This window comes from Chlorocebus sabaeus, chromosome 22 (assembly GCF_047675955.1).
Source record: "Chlorocebus sabaeus isolate Y175 chromosome 22, mChlSab1.0.hap1, whole genome shotgun sequence".
In the NCBI taxonomy this organism is placed as follows: Eukaryota; Metazoa; Chordata; class Mammalia; order Primates; family Cercopithecidae; genus Chlorocebus; species Chlorocebus sabaeus.
This window is the reverse complement of record NC_132925.1, coordinates 18,734,844-18,749,038: the sequence shown is the minus strand read 5'-3', so window position 1 is coordinate 18,749,038 and position 14,195 is coordinate 18,734,844. Positions and strand designations below refer to the sequence as shown.

Genomic DNA, 14,195 nt, shown 5'->3' with positions numbered 1-14,195 from the left:
TACACACAAGACTGCAGACTAAGACAAGGCCAGCACTTGAAGACTGTGTACGCTGTGTTGAAGACTTTGCTCTCTATCCTAAGAGCAGAAGGAAGCCATTGAAATGGTGTTTTTTTGTTTTGTTTTGTTTTTTTGGGTTTTTTTTTTTTTAACCAAAACCACTTTTTACATAGCCTGTGAACTTGGTCTTAATTAGAAGCAGATTAGCTCTTGCTCAGATGTATTGATTTCTAGGCAGAAAATGTTAAATTTAAGAAGTTTTGTTTCTTTAGAGCAATGCTACTCCAACTTCACTGTGCTTAAGAAATTACCAAGAGGACTTGTTAAAACAGATTTTTGGGCCCCACCTCCAGAGATTCTGTAAGTCTGGATGGAGTTCAAGAATTTGAATTTCTACTAAATTTCCAGAAGATGCTGATGCACCAGTCCTGTCTCTCGACCAGATTTTAATTAGCAGTTATTAATAGTTAGAGCCATAAAATTAACTCACTTTCTTTGTCATTGTTTTCCTTGTGTGCAAACAGCAGAGGATCATTTTTAGTTATATAATAACCCAGAAATATTTGTGTGTGTGTGTGTGTGTGTGTAGCTATATTTTACAGAAACCACTTTAAAGCTATAAATTTTACTTATCTATGCATGTTCTAAATATATATATATATAAAAATTACATATACATACACATGTGTATATGGTATGTGACTTCCTGAGGTGATGTAGTAAACAGTATTGAAGAGACATTGCTCCAAAAATCAAGAAACTTAATATCAGAAAGAAATTGTGATTAACAAAAATTGGTAAAGGTTTTAGGACCCCCTTGACAGTGCTATTGAGATTTTTGAAAATTAAAGCAGTACAGTTTGGAATTCTGAGACACTTGGAGTTCAGCAAGGTAATCCTGTATATTAATGCAATCAGTTTTTTATTTTTGTTTTTCTAGATCTAATTACTTGTTTGGACACTGCATCCAATTTTTTGGAACCTGAGTTCAGGTATGATCATATTTGTGACTTTTTTTTTTTGCTTAAATGTTACTCTTCATTCACTTCTTCATTTTCATTCCGTATACTCTTAGGGTTAATGTGTATTGTGTGATACATATCATTGTTCCGAGACTTCAAAAAATTAGAGCTTATTTAAAGCTTATTTAAAGCATAAAACCATTTAGTTGCATGTTTACATTTTGCTTTTATTGTAGCATTTAGATCTGCAAAATGAAAGTATTTTAATATGCTTTGAAAGTAGAACTAGTTGCTTTTCAAAATCTGGCAAAACTGCTAATAAAAGTTGAAAAGGTATTTATCTTTTTTCAAAAAATTGAAAGAGCATGGTTTTGGCTGTTTAGAATTCTCTGGTGTTGTTACTCAAGTACCATTTCTACTTTTTTTCTTCTTTATGCCTTTATGCCTCTAATCGAGTTCCTATTTCTGTTTGCTGGCTGCCATTCACACTCCTGCCAAGTTGTTTTCCAAATACATATCTGACCGTTTCCCTGCTTAAAAATCTTGAGAAACTACTTGTTATGAGAAAAAACAGTTGTTCCAATTTCCTTAACCTGGTCTTCTGGGTCTTTCACAAGCAGTCCTCAGGCTGTTTTTCCAGTCTCATCTTATGTTCTCCATATTGAAATGACTCTGAGTTATTTACACTGCTCTGAGCTCACAGAGCTTTTACCAGAAAACACTTGCCTCCTCTCTGCTTGGCAGATCATTCTCATCTTTCAAGAGCCATCTTACTAACTTCCTCCAAACTTACTACCACTTCCCCCAAGAACCTTAATTTTGTCTTCAAGAATGGTTCTGTGTGGGAAGGGGGCCCTCTTCAGCATTTGAGGGGGACCCTGGTTAGCTGGGGTAACCCTGGCATCAGTGTATGGTAGACAGCTCTGGCAGAGGGTCAGCTGCACTCATGCCACTTTCCAACTCCATGATCTGCCACAAATCCGAGCTCCCATTGTCCCTCTCCGGGGCTACTGTACTATCGCCTAATGGCGTCCCAGCCTCCACTCATGATTCCTTGCTATCTCTTTTCTTCCCAGGAGCCAGAATCATCTTTTTTAAAAATACTAATCAGATTATGTGTGTAAGCTGCCAAAATCCTTTACTGGCTTCCTATTTTTACTTAGAAATATATTCCATACTCTTCACCATAGCCCACAAGGCTCCTGCATTACCTGCCCATCTGTCCAGTCTTCTCTCTGACTAACCTTAGTTTTGCTCTCTGCCACCTACTTGCACTGCTGTCCTCACTTCCAGACACGCCCCAGGCCGTCCTGCCTCATGCTGTTCTCTTCCCTCTGACAAGTGTGCATTTCCCACCACTTGTTCTAGTGACATCCCTTAACTCACTGCTGAGGCTTCAGTTTCTAAGAGACCCACTCTGCCACCCCCATTCCCTGATTGGGGGCGGTACAGAGTCCTGCGTAAGAGCACGGACTCCAGAGCCCATTTGCTACCTGCTAGCTCTGTGAATGGGCATACAGTTCCTTAATTTCCCAGTTCCCTAAAATGAGGACGACACTAGCATCTCCTCCATAGGGGTCTTATATGGATTACCTAAAGCACTTAGGGTGCTACCTGGCAGTTCATTTAGTTTACTGAATTATTTTGTTACTTGTATTAAGTTAGATTTCTTCCGGTTCAGCATGACTTTTCTTCATAGCAGAATCAAAATCAATTCTTTGTGTAAGTATTGGTTTAATGTCTTCTGCCACTGGAATATAAACTCAGTGAGGACAGGGGCAATATTTGTTTGACTTTTGTAAACCCAGTACCTTGTACCGCCCTACACTCAACAGACAGCATAATAGACATTCAAATAAATGTGTTGGGTGGATGGGTAGCAGCGGGAGTGAATGTACCTCTTTTAATACAGCTTAAATTGGATCAATAGAGGGTTGGTAAAACATATTATGTCATATCTACAGAATAGAATATCATGTAGTTCTTAAATTTGATGAATAGGTCTTATAGTAGAAACATGTCTACCATTCATTATGAAATAAAATAAGGCAGTATGTAATAAGAAAAAAAATGTTGCAAATGTGTGAGTAAAGACACATTATATATGTATGGATGGAAGAAAGTCTGAAAGGGCTTTTTAGAATTGGTGGTCCTGGCCGGACACGGTCATTCATGCCTGAAATCCCAGCACTTTGGGAGGCTGAGATGGGCGGATCACCTGACGTCAGGAGTTTGAGACCAGCCTGGCCAACATGGTGAAACCCCATCTCTACTAAAAATACAAAAATTAGCCAGGGGTAGTGGTACGCACCTGTAATCCCAGCTACTCGGAAGGCTGAAGCAGGAAAATCTCTGAGACCCAGGAGGCGGAGGTTGCAGTGAGCCAAGAAGGTGCCATTGCACTCCAGCCTGGGCGACAGGAGTGAAACTCTGTGTCAAAAAAAAAGAACTGGTGAGTCTTTCAGGGTAGTGAAATTATGGTATTCACCTTGAACTGAAAAATGTGTCTGTGATATTTCTGGGGGGTTGCTTTTTTCCCTGTAAAATGCAGCATTTTGTAACCTTTTGCTTGTTTTCATTTCTCAGTAAGTACTGCCCAGCTGGTTGTCTGCTTCCTTTTGCTGAGATATCTGGAACAATTCCTCACGGATATAGAGATGTAAGCTGGATATAAACTTATTTGAAAATTGTGATATAACTTTATTTTTTTAGAACTCCAGAGTAGTTAGAGGTGTGTTAATTATATATCCTTACATTTTACTTTTTTAAGACATTTTTTAGTAATATGCATTTTATTCTTTTTTTCTGCTAAAACTGTTGTGTTCCAGTACCAATAATCTGTGTTTATGAAGAAACTGCCTAGATTAACTGATTTCTCGAGGAAGTAGAGTGTCTTGTTTATGAATTATTAAGAGAAAATTAAAAACGAATCTTTTCTTTTTCCCTTCCTTAAGTCCTCACCATTGTGCATGGCTGGTGTGCATGCAGGAGTAGTGTCAAACACGTTGGGTGGCCAAATCAGTGTTGTAATTAGTAAAGGTATCCCATATTATGAAAGTTCTTTGGCTAACAACGTCACATCTGTGGTGTAAGTATATATGCAATTTAAAAAATATATACTATCTATAATTAGCATTCTGGGTAGCAGTGGGCTAAGAACTAGCTAGATCTCAGCAACATCACTGTTAATGGTGTTCATGAAAGAACGTTGAGGCAGTAAGCACTCACATTAGCGTGCTCAGTGTCTGTTTTTTGTTTTGTTTTGTTTTGTTTTGTTTTGAGACCGTTTCGCTCTTGTTGCCCAGGCTGGAGTGCAGTGGCGTGATCTTGGCTCACTGTAATCTCTGCCTTCTGATTTCAAGTGATTCTCCTTCCTCAGCCTCTCCCAAGTAACTGGGATTACAGGTGTGTGCCACCATGCCTGTACAAAATAACTTTCATATTTTTAGTAGAGACGTGGTTTCACCGTGTTGGCCAGGCTGGTCTCGAACTCCTGACCTCGTGGTCCACCCTCGGCCACCCAAAGTGCTGGGATTACAGGCGTGACCTGCCATGCCCGGCCAGTGTCTGCATATTTTGAAGAGTATAGGCAGTGTTGTACTACCTTAGCTTATTGTTCTTCAAAAATGTAGTCCTTTGGAAGAGTAATGTGTTTCTTCTGTCTTTTCTAAGTGTTAAAGTCTACATACGAGTCTAGAAGTTTGTTGCGAGATGCTTATTTATTTTACAGATTGAAAGGCTTAACTACTGTGTTCCTTATAGCACATGGGGATTCAAGATAATTGAAATACTTTAAATATAAATTTAAATTTGACATAAAGTATTACATCATACGCATCATTGTGAATCTTCTTTTCATTCTAAGAGAATATTTTAAGGATGTATTTTTGTAGTATCTCTAGTGTTCTACTGTTTTACAAAACATAGAGTAGGCATCAAAATCAGGAGAAGTTGAAACATTAAATAGAAATGCAGTGTTAGCAATCTGTTTTTATAAATCTTGTCTCTTAAATATGCTCAGTCTTTCAGACAACACTAAGCCTAATTGAAACCAGCTTTTCTTCAGAGGTCCTAGGCCAATTTTCATTCAGAAGACTCGAGTATCATCCATATCCAGATTGGTATACAACAGGATTCAGCAAACTTGTTCTGTAAAGATCCAGCTAATAAATATTTTAGGCTTTACAGGCCACATGTCTCTGCATCTTATTCTTTTGTTGTTTTATTTACAGTTCTTTAACTATTCTTAGCTCACTGCGCATACAAAACAGGCCATGCATGGGCAGTCATTTGCCCATCCCTGGTATAGACTCAACTACCTTCCCTTTTTTTTTTTTTTTTTCCTAGATTATTTTGTGCAGACCCTTTCATTCCTTTACCATGTTATACCTTTAGAAAGATTTAGTGTGTGTGAATTCTCTTTCATGCTTTAAAAAAGAAAACAGGGAAAAATTGCATCCTTTTGTAATGGTTTGCAAGTTGGACTAAAGGCAGGAGTGTACACTGAGACTTCTTCCATGAGATGTTGATTTCTTCTTAAAAAAAAAAAGAAAAGAAAAAGAAATCTATTAGTACCCAACTTTTCTTACGTTTATCCCAAAAAACTTGAGCCTCATTCTCTGAGAATTAGACCTTTTAGTGTAACATTTGCCACAGAAAAGTGTTAAGAATCCGTTTATTTCATGAAAGAAAGTAATGAGAGATTGACAATAAACAATGAGTAAATAAATTACGAAAAAGAAGTACCTATTAAAGATTACATAGAGAACATTTGCACAATCACATGTGAAACTGGGTGCTAGATACTGGTAGAGAAAGTTGTTTATGCTGATTTCAGAAGTTGTCCTGCTTAGAAATGAGACTTTTTCCCTAGGAACAATATTAGTTGTCTAATTTTTAGCCATACAGTCTTCTTGGTTCTTTTGTTGGGTGGGGAGTACCAAATCAAGAGAAAATGTTTCACTAAATATGCGGCAATCATGTGTTATGTGAGTATCACCAAAAAAAAAACCCTTCTGTCTTTCAGGGGACACTTATCTACAAGTCTTTTTACATTTAAGACAAGTGGTAAGCCTTTTATGGACTTTATAATTTTTTATTTATATGATTAATATTTTTGAACACTGTCAGGCACTGTGTCACTTGCTGATTTATTGTACTTTCTCACTTAGTTGTCATAGTAACACCGTAAGGTAAGATAGTTATCTAATAATATAATGAATAGAACAAATTGGAAGTTTTATATTTATAGAGAAATGGTCATGTAAGCAAGGAAGGTTCCTTAAGAAAGATGACTTTTGAACTTGTCTGAAGAAGTAATCAATTCGTTCAACAGAAAATATTTACTGAGTGCCTTTTTTATGTGCCAGGCATTGCTCTGGTTCAAGTGATAGAACAGCATTAAAGTGAACAAGATCCTGCTGTCCTGGAGATTACATTCTAGTAGTGAGAGATTGATGATAAGCAATGAATAAATTATTGTTTATAAATAATATACTGTTTACAATATGATAAAGATGTAGGAAAATAAAGAAGTAGAACTGGACCTTAGTTGGGAAGGGCCTTCCTCCCAGGGAAGGCCTCAGGGGGAAGGTAACATAGGCCAAAAACCTGAAGGAGGTAAAGAAGTGAGTTACTCAGTTATTTGGGAAGAGTGTCCCAGGGAGAAGATAATGTATCTCCATTAAACTAACAGTCATGCTTGTAAATGAGCGTGTTTGTAGGTTTCCTAATGATACACAAAGACATATGCCCAAGAAACACTTGCCTAGTTTTGAAATTTCTCTGTTACAGTGTATTATCAGCATAGTATATGTTAATTAAAGATGGAATAGAAAGTTTTCAGTGAGCAGGTCTACATGCATTTTGAAATTATACCTGGAAACCAAATTTAGTCTTTTCTTTGTTTCAGGTTGTTATGGAACACTGGGGATGGAGTCTGGTGTGATCGCGGATCCTCAAATAACAGCATCATCTGTGCTGGAGTGGACTGACCACACAGGGCAAGAGAACAGTTGGAAACCCGAAAAAGCCAGGCTGAAAAAACCTGGACCGCCTTGGGCTGCTTTTGCCACTGATGAATACCAGTGGTTACAAATAGATTTGAATAAGGAAAAGAAAATAACAGGTTAAGAGATAAAATTTTCTAGAGCAATTTGTAACACTTATTTTATTTGAAAAACTGGTAATTTTCAGAGAAAATTAAGACATTAAAATTTTAATTATATGGTTTTATGTGTTCTTCACTGATGTTAATATTACTGGAGACACATTTAATGAAACATGGCAGAGAAAAGGAGTTATTTGTGTTGGTCAGGGTTCTCTAAAGGGACACAACGGATAGGACAGATGTATATGTAAAAGGGAGTTCATTAAGGTATATTGACTCACATGATCACAAAGTAAAGTCCCACAGTAGGCCATCTGCAAGCTGAGAAGCAAGGAAGCCATTCCGAGTCCCAAAACCTCATAGGGAAGCTGACAGTGCAGCTTTCAGTCTATAGTCAAAGGTCCAAAAGTCCCAAAGCTGAGAACTTGGGAGGGTGATGTTCAAGGGCAGGAAGCATCCAGCATGGGAGAAAGATGTAGGCCAGGAGACTTAAGCCAGTTTAGTCTTTTCACGTTCTTCTGCCTGTTTTTATTCTGGCGGTGCTGATGCTGATTAAATGGTGCCGACCCACATTGAGGGTGGGTTTGCCTTTCTCGGTCGACTGACTCAAATGTTAATCTCCTCTGGCAACACCCTCACAGACATACCCGGGAACAATACTTTTCATCCTTCAATCAAGTGACACTCAGTATTAACCATCACAGTATTTAATTCGTAATAGCTTTTTGTTTCCATTGTACTGAAACTCTTTTTTAAGGTAGTGTTTCAGTAAAGTGGTCTTGAGGCATCTAAAATAACAGTCTCTTACAGTCATTAAGAAAAATTCGTTAAAGGAGTCCATTTTAAATGATGAAATCATCAATTTTCCACATGTGCAGAGTATAAATTTAATTTAGGGGAACTTAGCCAATGGTCAGAATAATTGGTTGGGATTGGTTTAATTTTGTTAAAATATTTATTTTGTTTTGGTACTGTAAATAATACCAATAATCATCTTTAATCTGTTCATTCCCAGGAATCATCTTACCCAGTAGTCAAAATCTATTTTACGACATTATAAACACAAGACACCAAAATAGAACAGTTCTTTACTTAATCCTCACCCGTAATTCTTCCTATCTCTCCAAGGGAATAAGGCCAAGGATTTAGTAATTGTTATGATGAAAACGTGCACTTGGATATGGAAATGAGCCATAATTAGAAATGTTTGAGCTGTGCATTTCAAGTGTTTATACTTTGATGCTGAACAAACTTAGAGAATCAGACCATGTGCATTAATGAAAGCAACTCTTCATTCCCCAGGCATTATAACCACTGGATCCACCATGGTGGAACACAATTACTATGTGTCTGCCTACAGAATTCTGTACAGTGATGATGGGCAGAAATGGACTGTGTACAGAGAGCCTGGTGTGGAGCAAGATAAGGTAAAATAAGGTATTTTTAAAAAACATTTTTAAAATGGGCGGTTGCCAAAAGTCACAGAGCTCTCCTGTATAAAAGAGATGTAGAAGTTAAGAACATCTTATACTACCCTCTTGTGGTTATTTTAGGTAGTGTTATTGGCCTTACTCTTCTGACTTTAGAAAATTCTCAGTGGTTCTAGGTTCCTTTTGGTGATTGTAACGGTGAGTACTTTTCTGATTTTTGTCATTGCATTTTTAATTGAATTGTTCAGACACTTTATTAAGCAAATCTAAAAGGGACCTCGTAATTTCTTATTTTTATGAAGCTTTTTACAATTCACCGGATGATGGAGAGCCTTTGTTCCCAGATTTCTACTCTGTAGGCAAGAGGTAAAAAAAAGAATAAAGCTGAAAACCAACATGCATTAAATTATGGGATATTATAGACTTGAAACTTCATCTGAAGATCATCTCACCAACTTTCATCTGGGAAACTTCTGTTTTTTCTTACATGAAGAATTGCTCTAGCATCTAATTATAATTACGGAATCTTTGTTTTAGTTAGCAACAAATTATGAAGATGTTGGAATGAGCCAGAGGAAATGATAAGGGGTGGGGAGCAGGCAGAGATGGATCTTATTCAGATGTGTATCCCTTTGTATCCTTTGATGGAGGAGTCCTCGTGCCTAAGGAAGACAGATGTCTCCCATCAGTACCGAAACTATGGGGCTGGGCATGATGGCTCACTCCTGTAATCCCAGCACTTTGGGATTGCTTGAGCTCAGGAGTTTGAGACCAGCCTGGGCAACATGGCAACACCCTGTCTCCACTAAAAATACAGGAAATTAGCCAGGCATGGTGGCGCATGCCTGTAGTCCCAGCTTCTTGGGAGGCTGAGGTGGGAGAATCACCTGAACCCAGGAGGTTGAGGCTGCAGTGAGCTGTGATCACTCCATTGCAATCCAGTCTGGGTGACAGAGGGAGACTCTGTCTCAAAGTGGAAAAAAAGAACTGAAATGATGACATTTTTTCAAACTTTCCTGAGTTTGATTTTGATTATATAATTTTATTTTTTATCATGTATGATTTGCTAAAAAGTCTTCCATTACTACTTTTCTCATCTCTCTGTTCAAAACCCTCCAGGGGCTCATTGTCTTTCATATGCATCTTAACTCCTTGCTTTTATTCAAGGCCTCTTTCTTCTCTTCTTCTTGGCGTCACATGAACTTCATCTTTGGTGAGCCTCTCCCTGTGACAGTAACAATACCATCTCCATACATATCTTCTACTTCCTGCCCCTGCACTTGACTGCTCTTTCTTCCTACCATGTCCATATTTATTTGTGTCACATTTATTGTGCTTGTGGAATATAGCTAAATTTTTGGAATTTTAAGAATTGTTCAGGCTTATACTATAAAAACTTCTAACAACATTAAATGATATTTCTGAAAAAGATTCTTTGTTGCATTCATTTTTGAAAGGTAATTTCTCCAAGAGTAGAAATCTGGGTTGGCCAGTGGTTTTTCTGATGTTGTTTTCTCCTTTCAATAATTGAAATACGTTGTCTGTTGTTTGCTGGCTTGCATTGTTTTTGACAAGAATTCTGCTATTATCTCTGTTCCTCAATATGTGATACATCTTTTTTTCTGTGACTCCTTTTAAGGTTTTCTTTTCATCATTTGTTTGAAGCAGTTTGATGGATGTGGCTTTGTAATATTTTTCTTCCTTTTTTTTTTTTTTTTTGCTTGGGGTTCTTTGAGCCCTTTGGATATGTAGGTTATGATTTGCATCAAATTTAGAAATTTGTAGTTCTTTTTTTTTTTTTTCAAATATTTCCCTTCCCCAATTCTAATTTTATGAATATTATGACCCTTAAACGTATCTCACCATTCACCAATGCTCCGTTCTTTATTTTTTTTTCAGTCTTTTTCTCTGTGTTTTAGTTTGAAAGTTTTCTGTTTTGTCTTCAAGTTCACTAATCTATTCTGAATTGTCTAATCTGTTAATCCCATCCAATGTATTTTTATCTCTGATACTGTACTTTTCACCTCTAGATGTTCAGTTTGGGGGTTTTAAGATGTCTCCAATGTGTCTATGCTTTTCTCTATCTCTGGAACATGGAGCATATATAGTAGCTCTTTTAATATCCTCATATGCTAATGTTATCCTGTGTCATATATGGGTCTTTTTATATTGATTGATATTATAGATCATATTTTACCTGCCTGAATTTTTTTTATTGGATGCCAGACATTGTGTTACATTGTTTGGTACTGGGGTTTTTTGTTATTATTACTCCCTTAAATATTTTTGAGCTTTATTCTGGGATGTAATTAAGCTACTGGAAACAATGTGAGGTTTTCAAGGCTTGCTTTTAAACTTCATTAGGCAGGACCTGGACAGCCTTTAGTTTTCTCATTTTTCTCCACCACTGAGACAATACTGTTCTAAGTACTCACTGCAGTGTCCCATGTATTACGAGGTTTCTCTGTTCTACCTGTTGGCAGTGTAAGGAATTCCCAGACCTGGGGAGCTCTGAGACTTGTCCTGCTGACTCCTTCCAGTGTTCCTTTTACTGGCCATAGGTCATTTCTTTACATGCAGCTGAAGATTTAAGGGAAAACTCCTTATACATCCTAGAAGTGCCTCTCTCTCACACACACACTCTATCTTTATAGTTCTCTTCTCTCCTAATCTCTGCCTACAAATTCTAGCTACCTTGTTGGCCTCCCACTCTCAGCTCTGTCTCCGCAACTCAGTGAGAACGGCAGGCTCTATTAGGGATCTCTCTCCCTGCATTGTGGCCTGGAAACTCTACAGACAGTACTGGGACAATAAATAGCAGGCCTCACCTTATTTGTTTCCCTTCTCTCGGTCATTATTGCCCGAGGCAGCCTGTTGGCCAGAGTCTGAGAACTATTGTTCCAGTTTCTCCAGGTATGTTTAGAGCAGAACGATAAGTCTAGTCCGTTACTCTCATGGTCAGAAATGCAAGTCCTCACATTGAATTGTATGAATTAACAGACTTTTCCCGCTCATCTAAGTCCATCTGCTCCCTCGTCACCTCCAACTCAAGGGTAATTGGTGTATTCATTGTACCCTTTTCTGAGCCTGCACATGTGCATGAGCACACGGAGACTGCATTTGGTTTTGTTTTCAGAAAATGGGATTAGTATATATACAATTTGTTTTCATAATATGTCACTTTCTAACATTATACCATATTTATGTGTGGTAATCAATAAAATTTCAGTTTCTTGAGGGCGGGAACTGTAGCGTCCATATCCATTTTCTCTTCATGACACCTCACATACTCCCCTGTACATGCGGATTCTCAGTAAATGCTCATAGGCTGACGATAGCAAATCTTTTTTACTCAGTTTTTATAAAACCGAGACAGCAATATAGGGGAAGATCTTAAAGATAGTTGTTATGTGTTAAAGTAATGATTTGTTATCATCTCGGTTCCGCCAATATAGTAAGAATGAAAATAATTACCTTTCATTTTATTTCAGAGTAATATCTGAGGAAATCACGGGAGCTCACTAGCATGGAAGCTATTGTAACTGCAAAACAAACTTTTTAGGAAATGAAGGATATTAACACATTTTTCAAGATATATAGTCTAATGCCAAGTGAATTAGCCAAGAAGAGATAGAGCCACAATACTTGGAAGTAACTTGATTGAGAAGTTAAACATTTATTTAATCTCACCTTAGCTGCTTAAAAAAAAAAATCACTTTCATTTTAGGCAATATATTTATTAATTATAATTAGATTTATTAATTAATGGTCTTTAGAAACTACGTAGTTGATCTGACCTAGAGAACAAACAGGGCTCTTTTTAGCTTATTGGAGGCTATGCTTAAGTCAGAAGACCCACAGTCAAGTTGTTGCCCTGTCATTGACTAGCTGTGCAATCCATTTACAGATTCCTGTGCCCTCCTATTTCATAGGGTTGTCTGAATTAGTTGCATTGAAATGTTTTATAAATAATTTAAGTGCTGGTCCATTATAAGATACTATCATGATTTGCTTGAAGTAGAATGAGACTCACCTAAACTCATATTTTTACCTAGGGGTTATTTTTATAATGCATTTGTTGCTATTTAGTTACAATCATTAAATTAGTCACAGGTCAAGCGTGGTAGCTTACACCTGTAATTCCAGCACTTTGGGGGAGGTCTAGGCGTGAGTATTGCTTGAGGACAGGAGTTTGAGACCAGCCTGAGCAACATAGCAAGACCCCTTTCTACAAAAATAAAAAGTCACCAGGTGCAGTGGCTCACTCCTGTAATCCCAGCACTTTGGGAGCCTGAGGCAGGTGGATCCCTTGAGGTCAATATGGTGAAACCCTGTCTCTACTAAAAATACAAAAATTAGCTAGGCGTGTTGGTGCACACCTGTAACCCCAGCTACTTAGGAGACTGAGGCAGGAGAGTTGCTTGAACTTGGGAGGAAGAGGTTGCAGTGAGCCAAGATCACGCCACTGCACTGTAGCCTGGGCAACAAAGCAAAACCTCTTCTCTAAATAAATAAATAAATATTGCCACACATGATGGCATATGCCTGTGTAGTCCTCGCTACTCAGGAGGCTGAGGTGGGAGGATCGTTTGAGCCCAGGAGTTCTAGGCTGTATTGCACTATGATCCTGCCAATGCATTCCTTGGATGACAGAGCAAGACTCTATCTCTGAAAAAATTAATAATTTAAGCATAAAGTAGCATTTCAAAGTCACTTCTAGTTTAAATAGCAGCATGGAACGAAAACCAGGATTATAATAGGAGAGCTGTCTTATGCAGTTTATCCAGTAGGTGGAGGTATGTACCTGTTACATGTTTGTTAGTATATGTTCCTTAGTATATGTTCACCTTCAGCCTGTTGAGAGAAAAATTATGAAAAGTACACAAGCAAAATATTTCCCCTAAGACCTGGCATGATCAATTTTGTTTTACTTTAAAAATTAATATATTTAAATAGTTGCTAATTCCACAGGACTAGAGTTACTAATTTATTAATAGGATAAATTGTCTCACTGGATTTGAAACCTTTTACCCAAATGCCAAGTTAGCCCTCTTGTTAAGTTCTTAAATCATCTTAAAATCATTTCTGTATTAAATATTTTCTTTTATAAACTTTTGATAAAAGTGTGCAGCATCTTAATAGTTTTCCAAATTGTGATTATTTTCTTAAAAATTAATCCTTATTGTCATACTTTACAGATATAATTTAAGGCCTAGAGCAAAGAACAAAAACATGTTTAAGTGGAGAAATTTAGCCCTAACCACTGTTGATTTAAAGTACCAATGTTTTTGTTGCTTTTTTTAAAGGTATTTCAAGGAAACAAAGATTATCACCAGGATGTGCGTAATAACTTTTTGCCACCAATTATTGCACGTTTTATTAGAGTGAATCCTACCCAATGGCAGCAGAAAATTGCCATGAAAATGGAGCTGCTCGGATGTCAGTTTATTCCGAAAGGTAAAGAGATGGTGTGTTTAAGATATGTTACTTTTACTGGATTGCCAATTTAAAATGATTTTGCTGTTCTCAGAGAGAGTAATTAATAATGTGAGTGTTTTTCTGGTTAAACTCTAATTACAGTATCTTCTTAAAGGGATTTTTAAAAAATAAATGGTTACCATATTAAAAAGTTACTTATCAGAATGGTTTCCAAAATTATAAGTGGAAGAAGAAATAGCATCGTTCATGAGATAA

At 37.3% G+C, this 14,195-nt stretch overlaps 1 protein-coding gene across 2 annotated transcripts in view; it reads left to right on the top strand.

Moving 5' to 3' along the window:
* DCBLD2 (discoidin, CUB and LCCL domain containing 2) overlaps positions 1-14,195 on the top strand; it is a 91,524-nt gene that overhangs the window by 63,291 nt on the left and 14,038 nt on the right. The window contains exons 4-10 of one of the 2 annotated variants that reach the window (XM_038003220.2): positions 941-992; positions 3,549-3,621; positions 3,917-4,050; positions 5,989-6,029; positions 6,874-7,089; positions 8,374-8,498; positions 13,808-13,958. In XM_038003220.2, the coding sequence (XP_037859148.2) occupies positions 941-992; positions 3,549-3,621; positions 3,917-4,050; positions 5,989-6,029; positions 6,874-7,089; positions 8,374-8,498; positions 13,808-13,958 (792 nt within the window). The remainder of the gene's footprint in view (positions 1-940; positions 993-3,548; positions 3,622-3,916; positions 4,051-5,988; positions 6,030-6,873; positions 7,090-8,373; positions 8,499-13,807; positions 13,959-14,195) is intronic. The other variant, XM_073009675.1, reaches the window with a different exon arrangement.